This window comes from Dendrobates tinctorius, unplaced genomic scaffold (genome assembly GCF_039654945.1).
Source record: "Dendrobates tinctorius isolate UK_male_01 unplaced genomic scaffold, ASM3965494v1 ptg000233l, whole genome shotgun sequence".
Classification (NCBI taxonomy): domain Eukaryota; kingdom Metazoa; phylum Chordata; class Amphibia; order Anura; family Dendrobatidae; genus Dendrobates; species Dendrobates tinctorius.
The window spans coordinates 2,271,804-2,291,836 of NW_027361900.1; the positions used below are offsets into that span (position 1 = coordinate 2,271,804).

General features: G+C 68.8%; 2 protein-coding genes across 2 annotated transcripts in view; one reads left to right on the forward strand and one right to left on the reverse strand.

Annotated features, from left to right (window-relative positions):
• LOC141060199 (oocyte zinc finger protein XlCOF8.4-like) overlaps positions 1–20,033 on the forward strand; it is a 115,748-nt gene that overhangs the window by 57,821 nt on the left and 37,894 nt on the right. The gene's annotated exons all lie outside the window — the stretch shown is intronic.
• On the reverse strand, positions 132–3,228 carry LOC141060263 (oocyte zinc finger protein XlCOF8.4-like). The gene is made up of 5 exons (XM_073556487.1): positions 2,474–3,228; positions 871–1,020; positions 564–741; positions 358–481; positions 132–274 (listed from the first exon to the last, which is right to left on the reverse strand). The coding sequence occupies exons 3-5, from the start codon at positions 585–587 to the stop codon at positions 132–134; spliced, it is 291 nt and encodes a 96-aa protein (XP_073412588.1). The 5' UTR covers positions 588–741; positions 871–1,020; positions 2,474–3,228.

The window sequence follows — 20,033 nt, forward strand, 5'->3', positions numbered from 1 at the left end:
CACCGACAGATGGAGAAGTCCCATCTATGATCAGCTCTAATCCTGCCATCTCCACCGTTCTCATCACACAAGTATAAAACATATAATACTGGTGGATAAAACAAGACTGAGCACAAGACCTTCACAGTCGTCTACACATCATAGGGGAGATCTCCTGACACCTTCTCTCCATCTACCTGATGATCCTGAGGAGCACTGGGATCTTCTTGGTTACAGTCCTGTGGAAGAAGAGGACGGGGACATCTCTCTGGTGTTGTCCTCTTACTAGATAGATCTGGAGGAAACACATACAGGGACTGAATTCATTCTCTACATACAGATAATTATAGGCCGTGTGTATTTAGTCCTGTCTATTACCTGGAGATGTGAGGGGCTGGGGAACCTCCATTATAACGTCCTTGTACAGATCTCTGTGTCCTGCTAAATACTCCCACTCCTCCATGGAGAAATAGACAGCGACATCCTGACACCTTATAGGAACCTGACACATACAATGATACCGTCATCCCCCGATCCCTTCATAGTGTTACTGTATAATGTCCCTGCATTCCCAGCAGTGTCACCTCTCCAGTCAGCAGCTCCATCATCTTGTAGGTGAGTTCTAGGATCTTCTGGTCATTGATGTCCACATGGATCAGGGGGAGAGGTGGAGGCCCCGTGATTGGGCTCAGGGGTCTTTCACATCCCTCAGACACAGGGTCCTGACAGCGATCACTAGAGGTCTTCTTTACCACTGTAATCCTGGTTATGGAGAGACACATTAATAAATCTCACTCCAGACATTTCCAGAGTCCTCACCTCTCCAGTTCTGTCCATCTGTTATTCCCATAGATAAGAATGATGTAATGTGACATCATCAGAATCTCTCACCTCTCCAGTGAGACGGAAGAGGATCTCTAGGGTGAGGTGTAGTATCCTCTCCGCCATCTTGTCTCTGTCCATATCCATCCTTGGTGGGTAAATCAGGAAAATTCTCTTTTGTAGAAGATCTTCACTGAGAGGATCCGATATTGTAGAGACCTGAATGAGAAGAAGATGATCCGATGTAACACCATAAGAATCCTGTGTAATAATACAATTACTGGAGATAATAAGGGAAACATATGAGGAGATTTATTATCTTACAGGGTTTAGTTTTCTTCCCTGACATCTACTAATAAAACCTATATATTTAGGCCACAGACAACAAGCAGTTTCCTCCTCGGAGTCGGCAGTTGAACACGTTCCTCATAGACTCATCTTCCATAACGCTAATTCTCGTCTCATTACCGACACTGGAATCGGCATTAGCAATACTGCAGGAGATATTCATTACACGCGACATGAGAAATAACTCCTTCATGATGAGGACAACATCTTCATCTTCTACTGCGGCTCTAGAAACAGATTTGGCCAGAGTCGGTCACTGACTCCATCCCCACCGGCCGTCTATATGAAGGTTTCCCGTCTTCCCCATACTGGAATCTTCTCTCACGTTAGATCTCAGCTCTGAGTCACACACAGAAGTTTGAGGCTTTTAGAAAAGATTTTTAGGTTCCACAATCACAACGGACAGAAATGATCTGATCCCAAAGTCTCCATGTACAGTGATTTATGGGGTTTATTTCTGGCCTTAGGCTTTCCTATATTACAAGAAAAACTCCAGAAAAAGCCGATATTAAAATGTTTCTACAGAAAATTGGCTCCAACAATTCTTGTAAAAATAAAAACATAAAAAAAGCAGAAGACACATTATATTTTAACAAGTGAAACTCTTTGGGCCCCATAACATAGATGTACACCGCAGGAACGGCACAGGAGCGTCTGCAACAAAACCCTGGCAGTTTAAAGGGAAGGTGCCATCAAAGCCGGATGTGGCGTTGGCGCGCGTTCCACTTGCCGGATGTGGCGTTGGCGTGCGTTCCACTTGCCGGATGTGGCATTGGCGCGCGTTCCACTTGCCGGATGTGGCATTGGCGTGCGTTCCACTTGCCGGAGATACAAGGCTGTGGACCGTGCGCCATCAAGCCAACTTGGTTTCATATTCTACTTCTATGCGGTTCAAGAAACCGGAAGTTATTTTGGCGTGTGTTCCACGTACCGGAAACACTAGGTTGTGGAGCGCACGCCTCTACCTCATTGGACACAATTAGTAGCCCGCCTTCATTTGAGTGTGGTGGATTTTTTCCTTGCGGCTCACGCGCCTTTATGGCACACTGGCGTGCGTTTCAACCACCAGAAGTACCATGGTATGTTCTCCCCCTGCCTTTCTCTGGGGTAACACGCGTCTGTAAGACGTCCTAGTGATTGGAGACATAATGGCATGCACACCATATGTTCAGTGTTAACACCTGTGGGAATTCCTAATGGGAAGTGGTAATTAATTTCTCCTCATCTATGTAAAGTTAACCCTTTTTGTCCTGCCGTTCCTCACAGCTTCAGACAAGGAGTGGAGGGATCCATTCCTCTCTAGCTCAGCACTATGGCACCTCACCTCCTATCACAAGCAGAAGTCCCCTGATGACTCAGCTTGGAAGAAACGCGTTGGGCCCTTCCATGGGGGAATGCAGGGCTTGTTTAGCACAGGGGGAGCTGTGGACGGTCGGGGGGGGGGAGTCTTGGGGATAGACTACTGTTAGCCCTTTGGGGTCTTGTAGGGCATTTTCTTCCCCTTGTCCTGTATGGATCATCCTGGACCCAGGATCTCCTTTTCCTCCCGCACCGGCTTCATGAATTGCTGAGCTTGTGCCTTTCCTTCCTTATTGCTCTGGCATATTTCGGGTGGTAACTCTATAACTGTCATCCAGATTCCAGTCATTCCTGTTATATGCAGCCAGAATCTGTCAGTCGTTATTTGCGGGGTTCTGTGGGATTCTCCCAGATCCACAAGGTTTGATTCTGGGACTTGCTGATTGCAGTTCAGCCATTTCAAGTGGGAATCATTCCTCCTGATCGGGCTGTGCTCCTCACGCCCCTTTATTTGTGACTTCACCCAAACATTTATATTCATTCACTCTGGGGGACACAAAATTGTATTTATTCTACTATCTAACTAAAGGTTATGTTTTATCTCCCGTCCACCACACGCCGACTCCGCCTCCGCTCCCATCCACCACACGCCAGCTCCGCTCCCGTCCACCACACGCCGGCTCCGCCTCCGCTCCCGTCCACCACACGCCGGCTCCGCCTCCGCTCCCGTCCACCACACGCCGGCTCCGCCTCCGCTCCCGTCCACCACACGCCGGCTCCGCCTCCGCTCCCGTCCACCACACGCCGGCTCCGCCTCCGCTCCCGTCCACCACACGCCGGCTCCGCCTTCGCTCCCGTCCACAACACGCCAGCTCCGCCTTCGCTCCCGTCCACCACGCGCCAGCTCCGGCTCTGCTCCCGTCCACCACGCGCCAGCTCCGGCTCTGCTCCCGTCCACCACGTGCCAGCACCACGCGCCAGCTCCTGCTCTGCTCCCGTCCACCACACGACAGCTCCGCCTCCGCTCCCGTCCACCATGCGCCAGCTCCGCCCCCGTACACCACGCGCCAGCTCCGGCTCTGCTCCCGTCCACCACGCGCCAGCTCTGCTCCCGTCCACCACGCGCCAGCTCCGCCCCCGTACACCACACGCCAGCTCCGGCTCTGCTCCCGTCCACCACACGCCAGCTCCGCCTCCGTCCACCACGCGCCAGCTCTGCTCCCGTCCACCACGCGCCAGCTCCGCCTCCGCTCCCGTCCACCACACGCCAGCTCCGCCTCCGCTCCCGTCCACCACACGCCGGCTCCGCCTCCGCTCCCGTCCACCACACGCCGGCTCCGCCTCCGCTCCCGTCCACCACGCGCCGGCTCCGGCTCCGCTCCCGTCCACCACGCGCCGGCTCCGCTCCCGTCCACCACGCTCCGGCTCTGCTCCGGTCCACCACGCGCCAGCTCCGTCCCCGTCCACCACGCGCCAGCTCCGTCCCCGTCCACCACGCGCCAGCTCCGGCTCTGCTCCCGTCCACCACGCGCCAGCTCCGGCTCTGCTCCCGTCCACCACGCTCCGGCTCTGCTCCCGTCCACCACGTGCCAGCTCCGCCCCCGTCCACCACACTCCAGCTCCGGCTCTGCTCCCGTCCACCACGCGCCAGCTCCGGCTCTGCTCCCGTCCACCACGCGCCAGCTCCGCCCCCGTCCACCACACTCCAGCTCCGGCTCTGCTCCCGTCCACCACACGCCAGCTTTGGCTCCGCCCCCGTCCACCACACGCCAGCTCCGCCCCGTCCACCACGCGCCAGCTCCGCCCCGTCCACCACACTCCAGCTCTGCTCCCGTCCACCACGCGCCAGCTCTGCTCCCATCCACCACGCGCCAGCTCCGGCTCCGCTCCCGTCCACCACGCGCCAGCTCTGCTCCCGTCCACCACGCGCCAGCTCCGGCTCTGCTCCCGTCCACCACGCGCCAGCTCCGGCTCTGCTCCCGTCCACCACGCGCCAGCTCCGGCTCTGCTCCCGTCCACCACACGCCAGCTCCGGCTCCGCTCCCGTCCACCACGCGCCAGCTCCGCCTCCGCTTCCATCCACCACACGCCAGCTCCGGCTCTGCTCCCGTCCACCACGCGCCAGCTCCGCCCCCGTCCACCACACTCCAGCTCCGGCTCTGCTCCCGTCCACCACGCGCCAGCTTTGGCTCCGCCCCCGTCCACCACACGCCAGCTCCGCCCCCGTCCACCACGCGCCAGCTCCGCCCCGTCCACCACACTCCAGCTCTGCTCCCGTCCACCACGCGCCAGCTCTGCTCCCGTCCACCACGCGCCAGCTCCGGCTCCGCTCCCGTCCACCACACGCCAGCTCCGCCTCCGCCCCCGTCCACCACGCGCCAGCTCCGCCCCCGTCCACCACGCGCCAGCTCCGGCTCTGCTCCCGTCCACCACGCGCCAGCTCCGGCTCTGCTCCCGTCCACCACGCGCCAGCTCCAGCTCTGCTCCCGTCCACCACGCGCCAGCTCCGGCTCTGCTCCCGTCCACCACGCGCCAGCTCCGCCCCCGTCCACCACACTCTAGCTCCGGCTCTGCTCCCGTCCACCACGCGCCAGCTCCGCCCCCGTCCACCACACTCTAGCTCCGGCTCTGCTCCCGTCCACCACGTGCCAGCTCCGGCTCCGCCCCCGTCCACCACACTCCAGCTCTGCTCCCGTCCACCACACGCCAGCTCTGCTCCCATCCACCACGCGCCAGCTCCGGCTCCGCTCCCGTCCACCACGCGCCAGCTCCGCTCCCGTCCACCATGCGCCAGCTCCGGCTCTGCTCCCATCCACCATGCGCCAGCTCCGGCTCTGCTCCCGTCCACCACACGCCAGCTCCGGCTCTGCTCCCGTCCACCACGCGCCAGCTCCGCCTCCGCTCCCGTCCACCACACGCCGGCTCTGCTCCCGTCCACCACGCGCCGGCTCCGGCTCTGCTCCCGTCCACCACGCGCCGGCTCCGGCTCTGCTCCCGTCCACCACGCGCCGGCTCCGGCTCTGCTCCCGTCCACCACGCGCCAGCTCCGGCTCTGCTCCCGTCCACCACGCGCCAGCTCCGGCTCTGCTCCCGTCCACCACGCGCCAGCTCCGGCTCTGCTCCCGTCCACCACGCGCCAGCTCCGGCTCTGCTCCCGTCCACCACGCGCCAGCTCCGGCTCTGCTCCCGTCCACCACGCGCCAGCTCCGCCCCCGTACACCACACGCCAGCTCCGGCTCTGCTCCCGTCCACCACGCGCCAGCTCCGGCTCCGCCCCATCCACCACGCGCCAGCTCCGCCCCCGTCCACCATGCGCCAGCTCCACCCTGTCCACCACACTCCAGCTCCGCCTCCGCTCCCATCCACCACACGCCAGCTCCGCCTCCGCTCCCGTCCACCACACGCCAGCTCCGCCTCCGCTCCCGTCCACCACACGCCGGCTCCGCCTCCGCTCCCGTCCACCACACGCCGGCTCTGCCTCCGCTCCTGTCCACCACGCGCCGGCTCCGCTCCCGTCCACCACGCGCCGGCTCCGCTCCCGTCCACCACGCGCCGGCTCCGCTCCCGTCCACCACGCGCCGGCTCCGCTCCCGTCCACCACGCGCCGGCTCCGGCTCCGCTCCCATCCACCACGCTCCGGCTCTGCTCCCGTCCACCACGCGCCAGCTCCGCCCCCGTCCACCACGCGCCAGCTCCGGCTCTGCTCCCGTCCACCACGCGCCAGCTCCAGCTCTGCTCCCGTCCACCACGCGCCAGCTCCGGCTCTGCTCCCGTCCACCACGCGCCAGCTCCGCCTCCGCTCCCGTCCACCACGCGCCGGCTCTGCCTCCGCTCCCGTCCACCACGCGCCGGCTCTGCCTCCGCTCCCGTCCACCACGCGCCGGCTCCGGCTCCGGTCCCGTCCACCACGCGCCGGCTCCGCTCCCGTCCACCACGCTCCGGCTCTGCTCCGGTCCACCACGCGCCAGCTCCGTCCCCGTCCACCACGCGCCAGCTCCGGCTCTGCTCCCGTCCACCACGCGCCAGCTCCGGCTCTGCTCCCGTCCACCACGCTCCGGCTCTGCTCCCGTCCACCACGTGCCAGCTCCGCCCCCGTCCACCACGCGCCAGCTCCGGCTCTGCTCCCGTCCACCACGCGCCGGCTCTGCTCCCGTCCACCACGCGCCAGCTCCGGCTCTGCTCCCGTCCACCACGCGCCAGCTCCGTCCCCGTCCACCACGCGCCAGCTCCGTCCCCGTCCACCACGCGCCAGCTCCGGCTCTGCTCCCGTCCACCACGCGCCAGCTCCGGCTCTGCTCCCGTCCACCACGCTCCGGCTCTGCTCCCGTCCACCACGTGCCAGCTCCGCCCCCGTCCACCACACTCCAGCTCCGGCTCTGCTCCCGTCCACCACGCGCCAGCTCCGGCTCTGCTCCCGTCCACCACGCGCCAGCTCCGCCCCCGTCCACCACACTCCAGCTCCGGCTCTGCTCCCGTCCACCACACGCCAGCTTTGGCTCCGCCCCCGTCCACCACACGCCAGCTCCGCCCCGTCCACCACGCGCCAGCTCCGCCCCGTCCACCACACTCCAGCTCTGCTCCCGTCCACCACGCGCCAGCTCTGCTCCCATCCACCACGCGCCAGCTCCGGCTCCGCTCCCGTCCACCACGCGCCAGCTCTGCTCCCGTCCACCACGCGCCAGCTCCGGCTCTGCTCCCGTCCACCACGCGCCAGCTCCGGCTCTGCTCCCGTCCACCACGCGCCAGCTCCGGCTCTGCTCCCGTCCACCACACGCCAGCTCCGGCTCTGCTCCCGTCCACCACACGCCAGCTCCGGCTCCGCTCCCGTCCACCACGCGCCAGCTCCGCCTCCGCTTCCATCCACCACACGCCAGCTCCGGCTCTGCTCCCGTCCACCACGCGCCAGCTCCGCCCCCGTCCACCACACTCCAGCTCCGGCTCTGCTCCCGTCCACCACGCGCCAGCTTTGGCTCCGCCCCCGTCCACCACACGCCAGCTCCGCCCCCGTCCACCACGCGCCAGCTCTGCTCCCGTCCACCACGCGCCAGCTCTGCTCCCGTCCACCACGCGCCAGCTCTGCTCCCGTCCACCACGCGCCAGCTCCGGCTCCGCTCCCGTCCACCACACGCCAGCTCCGCCTCCGCCCCCGTCCACCACGCGCCAGCTCCGCCCCCGTCCACCACGCGCCATCTCCGGCTCTGCTCCCGTCCACCACGCGCCAGCTCCGGCTCTGCTCCCGTCCACCACGCGCCAGCTCCAGCTCTGCTCCCGTCCACCACGCGCCAGCTCCGGCTCTGCTCCCGTCCACCACGCGCCAGCTCCGCCCCCGTCCACCACACTCTAGCTCCGGCTCTGCTCCCGTCCACCACGCGCCAGCTCCGCCCCCGTCCACCACACTCTAGCTCCGGCTCTGCTCCCGTCCACCACGTGCCAGCTCCGGCTCCGCCCCCGTCCACCACACTCCAGCTCTGCTCCCGTCCACCACACGCCAGCTCTGCTCCCATCCACCACGCGCCAGCTCCGGCTCCGCTCCCGTCCACCACGCGCCAGCTCCGCTCCCGTCCACCATGCGCCAGCTCCGGCTCTGCTCCCATCCACCATGCGCCAGCTCCGGCTCTGCTCCCGTCCACCACACGCCAGCTCCGGCTCTGCTCCCGTCCACCACGCGCCAGCTCCGCCTCCGCTCCCGTCCACCACACGCCGGCTCTGCTCCCGTCCACCACGCGCCGGCTCCGGCTCTGCTCCCGTCCACCACGCGCCGGCTCCGGCTCTGCTCCCGTCCACCACGCGCCGGCTCCGGCTCTGCTCCCGTCCACCACGCGCCAGCTCCGGCTCTGCTCCCGTCCACCACGCGCCAGCTCCGGCTCTGCTCCCGTCCACCACGCGCCAGCTCCGGCTCTGCTCCCGTCCACCACGCGCCAGCTCCGGCTCTGCTCCCGTCCACCACGCGCCAGCTCCGGCTCTGCTCCCGTCCACCACGCGCCAGCTCCGGCTCTGCTCCCGTCCACCACGCGCCAGCTCCGCCCCCGTACACCACACGCCAGCTCCGGCTCTGCTCCCGTCCACCACGCGCCAGCTCCGGCTCCGCCCCATCCACCACGCGCCAGCTCCGCCCCCGTCCACCATGCGCCAGCTCCACCCTGTCCACCACACTCCAGCTCCGCCTCCGCTCCCATCCACCACACGCCAGCTCCGCCTCCGCTCCCGTCCACCACACGCCAGCTCCGCCTCCGCTCCCGTCCACCACACGCCGGCTCCGCCTCCGCTCCCGTCCACCACACGCCGGCTCTGCCTCCGCTCCTGTCCACCACGCGCCGGCTCCGCTCCCGTCCACCACGCGCCGGCTCCGCTCCCGTCCACCACGCGCCGGCTCCGCTCCCGTCCACCACGCGCCGGCTCCGCTCCCGTCCACCACGCGCCGGCTCCGGCTCCGCTCCCATCCACCACGCTCCGGCTCTGCTCCCGTCCACCACGCGCCAGCTCCGCCCCCGTCCACCACGCGCCAGCTCCGGCTCTGCTCCCGTCCACCACGCGCCAGCTCCAGCTCTGCTCCCGTCCACCACGCGCCAGCTCCGGCTCCGCTCCCGTCCACCACGCGCCAGCTCCGCCTCCGCTCCCGTCCACCACGCGCCGGCTCTGCCTCCGCTCCCGTCCACCACGCGCCGGCTCTGCCTCCGCTCCCGTCCACCACGCGCCGGCTCCGGCTCCGGTCCCGTCCACCACGCGCCGGCTCCGCTCCCGTCCACCACGCTCCGGCTCTGCTCCGGTCCACCACGCGCCAGCTCCGTCCCCGTCCACCACGCGCCAGCTCCGGCTCTGCTCCCGTCCACCACGCGCCAGCTCCGGCTCTGCTCCCGTCCACCACGCTCCGGCTCTGCTCCCGTCCACCACGTGCCAGCTCCGCCCCCGTCCACCACGCGCCAGCTCCGGCTCTGCTCCCGTCCACCACGCGCCAGCTCCGGCTCTGCTCCCGTCCACCACGCGCCAGCTCCGGCTCTGCTCCCGTCCACCACGCGCCAGCTCCGGCTCTGCTCCCGTCCACCACGCGCCAGCTCCGGCTCTGCTCCCGTCCACCACGCGCCAGCTCCGGCTCTGCTCCCGTCCACCACGCGCCAGCTCCGGCTCTGCTCCCGTCCACCACGCGCCAGCTCCGGCTCTGCTCCCGTCCACCACGCGCCAGCTCCGGCTCCGCTCCCGTCCACCACGCTCCGGCTCTGCTCCGGTCCACCACGCGCCAGCTCCGTCCCCGTCCACCACGCGCCAGCTCCGGCTCTGCTCCCGTCCACCACGCGCCAGCTCCGGCTCTGCTCCCGTCCACCACGCTCCGGCTCTGCTCCCGTCCACCACGTGCCAGCTCCGCCCCCGTCCACCACACTCCAGCTCCGGCTCTGCTCCCGTCCACCACGCGCCAGCTCCGGCTCTGCTCCCGTCCACCACGCTCCGGCTCTGCTCCCGTCCACCACGTGCCGGCTCCGCCCCCGTCCACCACACTCCAGCTCCGGCTCTGCTCCCGTCCACCACGCGCCAGCTCCGCCCCCGTCCACCACACTCCAGCTCCGGCTCTGCTCCCGTCCACCACGCGCCAGCTTTGGCTCCGCCCCCGTCCACCACACGCCAGCTCCGCCCCCGTCCACCACGCGCCAGCTCCGCCCCGTCCACCACACTCCAGCTCTGCTCCCGTCCACCACGCGCCAGCTCTGCTCCCGTCCACCACGCGCCAGCTCTGCTCCCGTCCACCACGCGCCGGCTCCGCTCCCGTCCACCACGCGCCAGCTCCGCCTCCGCCCCCGTCCACCACGCGCCAGCTCCGGCTCTGCTCCCGTCCACCACGCGCCAGCTCCGGCTCTGCTCCCGTCCACCACGCGCCAGCTCTGCTCCCGTCCACCACGCGCCAGCTCCGGCTCTGCTCCCGTCCACCACGCGCCAGCTCCGCCCCCGTCCACCACACTCTAGCTCCGGCTCTGCTCCCGTCCACCACGCGCCAGCTCCGGCTCTGCTCCCGTCCACCACGCGCCAGCTCCGCCCCCGTCCACCACACTCTAGCTCCGGCTCTGCTCCCGTCCACCACGTGCCAGCTCCGGCTCCGCCCCCGTCCACCACACGGCAGCTCCGCCCCCGTCCACCACACTCCAGCTCTGCTCCCGTCCACCACACGCCAGCTCTGCTCCCATCCACCACGCGCCAGCTCCGGCTCCGCTCCCGTCCACCACGCGCCAGCTCCGCTCCCGTCCACCATGCGCCAGCTCCGGCTCTGCTCCCGTCCACCACGCGCCAGCTCCGGCTCTGCTCCCGTCCACCACACGCCAGCTCCGGCTCTGCTCCCGTCCACCACGCGCCAGCTCCGCCTCCGCTTCCGTCCACCACGCGCCGGCTCCGGCTCTGCTCCCGTCCACCACGCGCCGGCTCCGGCTCTGCTCCCGTCCACCACGCGCCGGCTCCGGCTCTGCTCCCGTCCACCACGCGCCGGCTCCGGCTCTGCTCCCGTCCACCACGCGCCGGCTCCGGCTCTGCTCCCGTCCACCACGCGCCGGCTCCGGCTCTGCTCCCGTCCACCACGCGCCGGCTCCGGCTCTGCTCCCGTCCACCACGCGCCGGCTCCGGCTCTGCTCCCGTCCACCACGCGCCGGCTCCGGCTCTGCTCCCGTCCACCACGCTCCGGCTCTGCTCCCGTCCACCACGCGCCAGCTCCGGCTCTGCTCCCGTCCACCACGCGCCAGCTCCGGCTCTGCTCCCGTCCACCACGCGCCAGCTCCGGCTCTGCTCCCGTCCACCACGCGCCAGCTCCGGCTCTGCTCCCGTCCACCACGCGCCAGCTCCGCCCCCGTACACCACACGCCAGCTCCGGCTCTGCTCCCATCCACCACGCGCCAGCTCCGGCTCCGCCCCATCCACCACGCGCCAGCTCCGCCCCCGTCCACCATGCGCCAGCTCCACCCCGTCCACCACACTCCAGCTCCGCCTCCGCTCCCGTCCACCACACGCCAGCTCCGCCTCCGCTCCCGTCCACCACACGCCGGCTCCGCCTCCGCTCCCGTCCACCACACGCCGGCTCTGCCTCCGCTCCTGTCCACCACGTGCCGGCTCCGGCTCCGCTCCCGTCCACCACGCGCCGGCTCAGCTCCCGTCCACCACGCGCCGGCTCCGGCTCCGCTCCCGTCCACCACGCGCCGGCTCCGGCTCCGCTCCCATCCACCACGCTCCGGCTCTGCTCCCGTCCACCACGCGCCAGCTCTGCTCCCGTCCACCACGCGCCAGCTCCGGCTCTGCTCCCGTCCACCACGCGCCAGCTCCGGCTCTGCTCCCGTCCACCACGAGCCAGCTCCGGCTCTGCTCCCGTCCACCACGCGCCAGCTCTGGCTCTGCTCCCGTCCACCACGCGCCAGCTCCACCCCCGTCCACCACACTCCAGCTCCGGCTCTGCTCCCGTCCACCACACGCCGGCTCCGCCTCCGCTCCCGTCCACCACGCGCCGGCTCTGCCTCCGCTCCCGTCCACCACGCGCCGGCTCCGCTCCCGTCCACCACGCGCCGGCTCCGCTCCCGTCCACCACGCGCCGGCTCCGCTCCCGTCCACCACGCTCCGGCTCTGCTCCGGTCCACCACGCGCCAGCTCCGTCCCCGTCCACCACGCGCCAGCTCCGGCTCTGCTCCCGTCCACCACGCGCCAGCTCCGGCTCTGCTCCCGTCCACCACGCTCCGGCTCTGCTCCCGTCCACCATGTGCCAGCTCCGCCCCCGTCCACCACACTCCAGCTCCGGCTCTGCTCCCGTCCACCACGCGCCAGCTCCGGCTCTGCTCCCGTCCACCACGCGCCAGCTCCGCCCCCGTCCACCACACTCCAGCTCCGGCTCTGCTCCCGTCCACCACACGCCAGCTTTGGCTCCGCCCCCGTCCACCACACGCCAGCTCCGCCCCGTCCACCACGCGCCAGCTCCGCCCCGTCCACCACACTCCAGCTCTGCTCCCGTCCACCACGCGCCAGCTCTGCTCCCATCCACCACGCGCCAGCTCCGGCTCCGCTCCCGTCCACCACGCGCCAGCTCTGCTCCCGTCCACCACGCGCCAGCTCCGGCTCTGCTCCCGTCCACCACGCGCCAGCTCCGGCTCTGCTCCCGTCCACCACGCGCCAGCTCCGGCTCTGCTCCCGTCCACCACGCGCCAGCTCCGGCTCTGCTCCCGTCCACCACACGCCAGCTCCGGCTCCGCTCCCGTCCACCACGCGCCAGCTCCGCCTCCGCTTCCATCCACCACACGCCAGCTCCGGCTCTGCTCCCGTCCACCACGCGCCAGCTCCGCCCCCCACACTCCAGCTCCGGCTCTGCTCCCGTCCACCACGCGCCAGCTTTGGCTCCGCCCCCGTCCACCACACGCCAGCTCCGCCCCCGTCCACCACGCGCCAGCTCCGCCCCGTCCACCACACTCCAGCTCTGCTCCCGTCCACCACGCGCCAGCTCTGCTCCCGTCCACCACGCGCCAGCTCCGGCTCCGCTCCCGTCCACCACGCGCCAGCTCCGCCTCCGCTCCCGTCCACCACGCGCCAGCTCTGCTCCCGTCCACCACGCGCCAGCTCCGGCTCTGCTCCCGTCCACCACGCGCCGGCTCCGCCTCCGCTCCCGTCCACCACACGCCGGCTCTGCCTCCGCTCCCGTCCACCACGCGCCGGCTCCGGTCCCGTCCACCACGCGCCGGCTCCGCTCCCGTCCACCACGCTCCGGCTCTGCTCCGGTCCACCACGCGCCAGCTCCGTCCCCGTCCACCACGCGCCAGCTCCGGCTCTGCTCCCGTCCACCACGCGCCAGCTCCGGCTCTGCTCCCGTCCACCACGCTCCGGCTCTGCTCCCGTCCACCACGCGCCAGCTCCGGCTCTGCTCCCGTCCACCACGCGCCAGCTCCGGCTCTGCTCCCGTCCACCACGCGCCAGCTCCGGCTCTGCTCCCGTCCACCACGCGCCAGCTCCGGCTCTGCTCCCGTCCACCACGCGCCAGCTCCGGCTCTGCTCCCGTCCACCACGCGCCAGCTCCGGCTCTGCTCCCGTCCACCACGCGCCAGCTCCGGCTCTGCTCCCGTCCACCACGCGCCAGCTCCGGCTCTGCTCCCGTCCACCACGCGCCAGCTCCGGCTCTGCTCCCGTCCACCACGCGCCAGCTCCGGCTCTGCTCCCGTCCACCACGCGCCAGCTCCGGCTCTGCTCCCGTCCACCACGCGCCAGCTCCGGCTCTGCTCCCGTCCACCACGCGCCAGCTCCGGCTCTGCTCCCGTCCACCACGCGCCAGCTCCGGCTCCGCTCCCGTCCACCACGCGCCGGCTCCGCCCCCGTCCACCACACTCCAGCTCCGGCTCTGCTCCCGTCCACCACGCGCCAGCTCCGCCCCCGTCCACCACACTCCAGCTCCGGCTCTGCTCCCGTCCACCACGCGCCAGCTTTGGCTCCGCCCCCGTCCACCACACGCCAGCTCCGCCCCCGTCCACCACGCGCCAGCTCCGCCCCGTCCACCACACTCCAGCTCTGCTCCCGTCCACCACGCGCCAGCTCTGCTCCCGTCCACCACGCGCCAGCTCTGCTCCCGTCCACCACGCGCCAGCTCTGCTCCCGTCCACCACGCGCCAGCTCCGGCTCCGCCCCCGTCCACCACGCGCCAGCTCCGCCCCCGTCCACCACGCGCCAGCTCCGGCTCTGCTCCCGTCCACCACGCGCCAGCTCCGGCTCTGCTCCCGTCCACCACGCGCCAGCTCCAGCTCTGCTCCCGTCCACCACGCGCCAGCTCCGGCTCTGCTCCCGTCCACCACGCGCCAGCTCCGCCCCCGTCCACCACACTCTAGCTCCGGCTCTGCTCCCGTCCACCACGCGCCAGCTCCCGCTCTGCTCCCGTCCACCACGCGCCAGCTCCGCCCCCGTCCACCACACTCTAGCTCCGGCTCTGCTCCCGTCCACCACGTGCCAGCTCCGGCTCCGCCCCCGTCCACCACACGGCAGCTCCGCCCCCGTCCACCACACTCCAGCTCTGCTCCCGTCCACCACACGCCAGCTCTGCTCCCATCCACCACGCGCCAGCTCCGGCTCCGCTCCCGTCCACCACGCGCCAGCTCCGCTCCCGTCCACCATGCGCCAGCTCCGGCTCTGCTCCCGTCCACCATGCGCCAGCTCCGGCTCTGCTCCCGTCCACCACACGCCAGCTCTGGCTCTGCTCCCGTCCACCACGCGCCAGCTCCGCCTCCGCTTCCGTCCACCACACGCCGGCTCCGCTCCCGTCCACCACGCGCCGGCTCCGGCTCTGCTCCCGTCCACCACGCTCCGGCTCCGGCTCTGCTCCCGTCCACCACGCTCCGGCTCTGCTCCCGTCCACCACGCGCCAGCTCCGGCTCTGCTCCCGTCCACCACGCGCCAGCTCCGGCTCTGCTCCCGTCCACCACGCGCCAGCTCCGGCTCTGCTCCCGTCCACCACGCGCCAGCTCCGGCTCTGCTCCCGTCCACCACGCGCCAGCTCCGGCTCTGCTCCCGTCCACCACGCGCCAGCTCCGGCTCTGCTCCCGTCCACCACGCGCCAGCTCCGGCTCTGCTCCCGTCCACCACGCGCCAGCTCCGCCCCCGTACACCACACGCCAGCTCCGGCTCTGCTCCCATCCACCACGCGCCAGCTCCGGCTCCGCCCCATCCACCACGCGCCAGCTCCGCCCCCGTCCACCATGCGCCAGCTCCACCCCGTCCACCACACTCCAGCTCCGCCTCCGCTCCCGTCCACCACACGCCAGCTCCGCCTCCGCTCCCGTCCACCACACGCCAGCTCCGCCTCCGCTCCCGTCCACCACACGCCGGCTCCGCCTCCGCTCCCGTCCACCACACGCCGGCTCTGCCTCCGCTCCTGTCCACCACGTGCCGGCTCCGGCTCCGCTCCCGTCCACCACGCGCCGGCTCCGGCTCCCGTCCACCACGCGCCGGCTCCGGCTCCGCTCCCGTCCACCACGCGCCGGCTCCGGCTCTGCTCCCGTCCACCACGCTCCGGCTCTGCTCCCGTCCACCACGCTCCGGCTCTGCTCCCGTCCACCACGCGCCAGCTCTGCTCCCGTCCACCACGCGCCAGCTCCGGCTCTGCTCCCGTCCACCACGCGCCGGCTCTGCTCCCGTCCACCACGAGCCAGCTCCAGCTCTGCTCCCGTCCACCACGCGCCAGCTCTGGCTCTGCTCCCGTCCACCACGCGCCAGCTCCACCCCCGTCCACCACACTCCAGCTCCGGCTCTGCTCCCGTCCACCACACGCCGGCTCCGCCTCCGCTCCCGTCCACCACACTCCAGCTCCGGCTCTGCTCCCGTCCACCACACGCCGGCTCCGCCTCCGCTCCCGTCCACCACACGCCGGCTCCGCCTCCGCTCCCGTCCACCACGCGCCGGCTCTGCCTCCGCTCCCGTCCACCACGCGCCGGCTCTGCCTCCGCTCCCGTCCACCACGCGCCGGCTCCGGCTCCGCTCCCGTCCACCACGCGCCGGCTCCGCTCCCGTCCACCACGCTCCGGCTCTGCTCCGGTCCACCACGCGCCAGCTCCGTCCCCGTCCACCACGCGCCAGCTCCGGCTCTGCTCCCGTCCACCACGCGCCAGCTCCGGCTCTGCTCCCGTCCACCACGCTCCGGCTCTGCTCCCGTCCACCACGTGCCAGCTCCGCCCCCGTCCACCACACTCCAGCTCCGGCTCTGCTCCCGTCCACCACGCTCCAGCTCCGGCTCTGCTCCCGTCCACCACGCGCCAGCTCCGGCTCTGCTCCCGTCCACCACGCGCCAGCTCCGGCTCTGCTCCCGTCCACCACGCTCCGGCTCTGCTCCCGTCCACCACGTGCCAGCTCCGCCCCCGTCCACCACACTCCAGCTCCGGCTCTGCTCCCGTCCACCACGCTCCAGCTCCGGCTCTGCTCCCGTCCACCACGCGCCAGCTCCGCCTCCGCTTCCGTCCACCACACGCCGGCTCCGCTCCCGTCCACCACACGCCGGCTCCGGCTCTGCTCCCGTCCACCACGCGCCAGCTCCGGCTCTGCTCCCGTCCACCACGCGCCAGCTCCGGCTCTGCTCCCGTCCACCACGCGCCAGCTCCGGCTCTGCTCCCGTCCACCACGCGCCAGCTCCGGCTCTGCTCCCGTCCACCACGCGCCAGCTCCGGCTCTGCTCCCGTCCACCACGCGCCAGCTCCGGCTCTGCTCCCGTCCACCACGCGCCAGCTCCGGCTCTGCTCCCGTCCACCACGCGCCAGCTCCGGCTCTGCTCCCGTCCACCACGCGCCAGCTCCGGCTCTGCTCCCGTCCACCACGCGCCAGCTCCGGCTCTGCTCCCGTCCACCACGCGCCAGCTCCGGCTCTGCTCCCTTCCACCACGCGCCAGCTCCGGCTCTGCTCCCGTCCACCACGCGCCAGCTCCGGCTCTGCTCCCGTCCACCACGCGCCAGCTCCGGCTCTGCTCCCGTCCACCACGCGCCAGCTCCGGCTCTGCTCCCGTCCACCACGCGCCAGCTCCGGCTCTGCTCCCGTCCACCACGCGCCAGCTCCGGCTCTGCTCCCGTCCACCACGCGCCAGCTCCGGCTCTGCTCCCGTCCACCACGCGCCAGCTCCGGCTCTGCTCCCGTCCACCACGCGCCAGCTCCGGCTCTGCTCCCGTCCACCACGCGCCAGCTCCGGCTCTGCTCCCGTCCACCACGCGCCAGCTCCGGCTCTGCTCCCGTCCACCACGCGCCAGCTCCGGCTCTGCTCCCGTCCACCACGCGCCAGCTCCGCCCCCGTACACCACACGCCAGCTCCGGCTCTGCTCCCGTCCACCACACGCCAGCTCCGGCTCTGCTCCTGTCCACCACGCGCCAGCTCCGCCCCCGTCCACCACACTCTAGCTCCGGCTCTGCTCCCATCCACCACGTGCCAGCTCCGGCTCTGCCCCGTCCACCACACGCCAGCTCCGCCCCGTCCACCACGCGCCAGCTCCGCCCCGTCCACCACACTCCAGCTCTGCTCCCGTCCACCACATGCCAGCTCTGCTCCCATCCACCACGCGCCAGCTCCGGCTCCGCTCCCGTCCACCACGCGCCGGCTCCGGCTCCGCTCCCGTCCACCACGCGCCAGCTCCGGCTCTGCTCCCGTCCACCACGCGCCAGCTCCGGCTCTGCTCCCGTCCACCACGCGCCAGCTCCGGCTCTGCTCCCGTCCACCACGCGCCAGCTCCGGCTCTGCTCCCGTCCACCACGCGCCAGCTCCGGCTCTGCTCCCGTCCACCACGCGCCAGCTCCGGCTCTGCTCCCGTCCACCACGCGCCAGCTCCGGCTCTGCTCCCGTCCACCACGCGCCAGCTCCGGCTCTGCTCCCGTCCACCACGCGCCAGCTCCGGCTCTGCTCCCGTCCACCACGCGCCAGCTCCGGCTCTGCTCCCGTCCACCACGCGCCAGCTCCGGCTCTGCTCCCGTCCACCACGCGCCAGCTCCGGCTCTGCTCCCGTCCACCACGCGCCAGCTCCGGCTCTGCTCCCGTCCACCACGCGCCAGCTCCGGCTCTGCTCCCGTCCACCACGCGCCAGCTCCGGCTCTGCTCCCGTCCACCACGCGCCAGCTCCGGCTCTGCTCCCGTCCACCACGCGCCAGCTCCGGCTCTGCTCCCGTCCACCACGCGCCAGCTCCGGCTCTGCTCCCGTCCACCACGCGCCAGCTCCGGCTCTGCTCCCGTCCACCACGCGCCAGCTCTGCTCCCGTCCACCACACTCCAGCTCCGGCTCTGCTCCCGTCCACCACGCGCCAGCTCTGCTCCCGTCCACCACGTGCCAGCTCCGGCTCCGCTCCCGTCCACCACGCGCCAGCTCCGCCCCGTCCACCACACTCCAGCTCCGGCTCTGCTCCCGTCCACCACGCGCCAGCTCTGCTCCCGTCCACCACGTGCCAGCTCCGGCTCCGCTCCCGTCCACCACGTGCCAGCTCCGGCTCCGCTCCCGTCCACCACGCGCCAGCTCCGCCTCTCCCCACCCCACATTGGCAGCCTCTGCCTGTTACCCCATGCCCAGCCTCTGCCCCCCCACACTCTCTCTCCACAGACCGTCTTCTTTCTGTCCTCTGCGGGGTGTCGGCTGCTCCCTCCTCCGCGCTCTTCCCCGCTGAAAGCTCCGCTCCTCTGCTGCGCGCTCTCCACACTGCTCTCCTATGGTGAATGCTGGACAGTGTGGGCGGGGCCACAGCTTCCTCCCGTCTGCTCTATGGAGGAGGAGGCACCGCCCCTTCTGGTCACATGGGCATGACGTCACTACAGGTCCTGTGTGCACAGAGCAGCCATATATGTGGTGGACACTCCTGGACCTTCTGCTTTCTGGGCCGGTTCCTCCTGTGAGTCCTATTAACCCTTTCGCTCCCTGTCTTCTCCTTTCTGACAGGACAATCTCTGAATTCGGACAGTGTGACGGGAATTTCAGCAATGTGGAAGGAAAAAATGACAATTTTCCTGTTTTCCTCACAGAAATGTGACTTTCCCCCCAATGTATCATTGTCCTAAAGGTGACAGGAGCGCTGAGGCCGCACAGTGCGCCGTGTCTCCTGAGTGCCGATACCCCACAGGCTCAGGAGGGAAGGGGCGCCATTGTGACTGGGATAGACGGCGGACGCCGTGTGACGTGTGAAGAGCGCTGACACCAGAACAGCAGAGACCCCACAAGTGGCCCCATGTTACCCCCTCCACCTCTAGGGGACAGGGAGGATTATTAACCCTCAGGGGAATCGCTTGTGTAACACACGACCGCTCCAAAGTTTGGGGTCACCCAGACAATTTTGTGTTTTCCATGAAAACTCCGACTTTTATTCATCTATTGAGTTGCCAAATTAATTTAACCACTTAAAGGGAGTCTGTCACCCCATTTTAGCACTATAAGCTGGGGCCGCCGCCATAAGGGGCTTATCTGCAGCATTCTGTAATGCATTCTGTAATGCTGTAGATAAGCCCCGATGTAACCCGAAAGATAAGGAAAACACGTTAGATTATACTCACCCCGGCGTACGGTGCCTCCCATCTTCATACGATGACGTCCTCCTCCTAACTTCTCCCTCGGCTCCTGTGCAGGCGTACTGATCTGACCTGTAGAGGGCAGAGTAAAGTACTGCAGTGCGAGGGGCCGGGAAGGGCACAGAGGTCCCGCGCCTGCGCACTGCAGTACTCTGCTCTGCCTTCTACAGGACCGATAAAGCACGCCTGCGCGGCAGCCGAGGGAGAAGTTAGGAGGAGGACGTCATCGTATGAAGATGGGAGGCCCTGGACCAGACTGCAACGCCCCCCGGTGAGTATAATCTCACGTGTTTTTCTTATCTTTCAGGTTACATCAGGGGCTTATCTGCAGCATTACAGAATGCATTACAGAATGCTGTAGATAAGCCCCTGATGGCGGTGGCCGCAGCTGATAGGGCTAAAATGGGGTGACAGACTCCCTTTAATGAACGGAGCTTTTTTCATTTTTCGCTCCCCTTATTTCCAGAGCCATAACTTTTTTATTTCTCCGTCAGTATGGCTGTATGCAGGATGAGTTGTGCTTTTGAACGACACCATTCGTTTTATCATGTCTTGTACTCAAAACCGGGAAAAAAAATTCTAA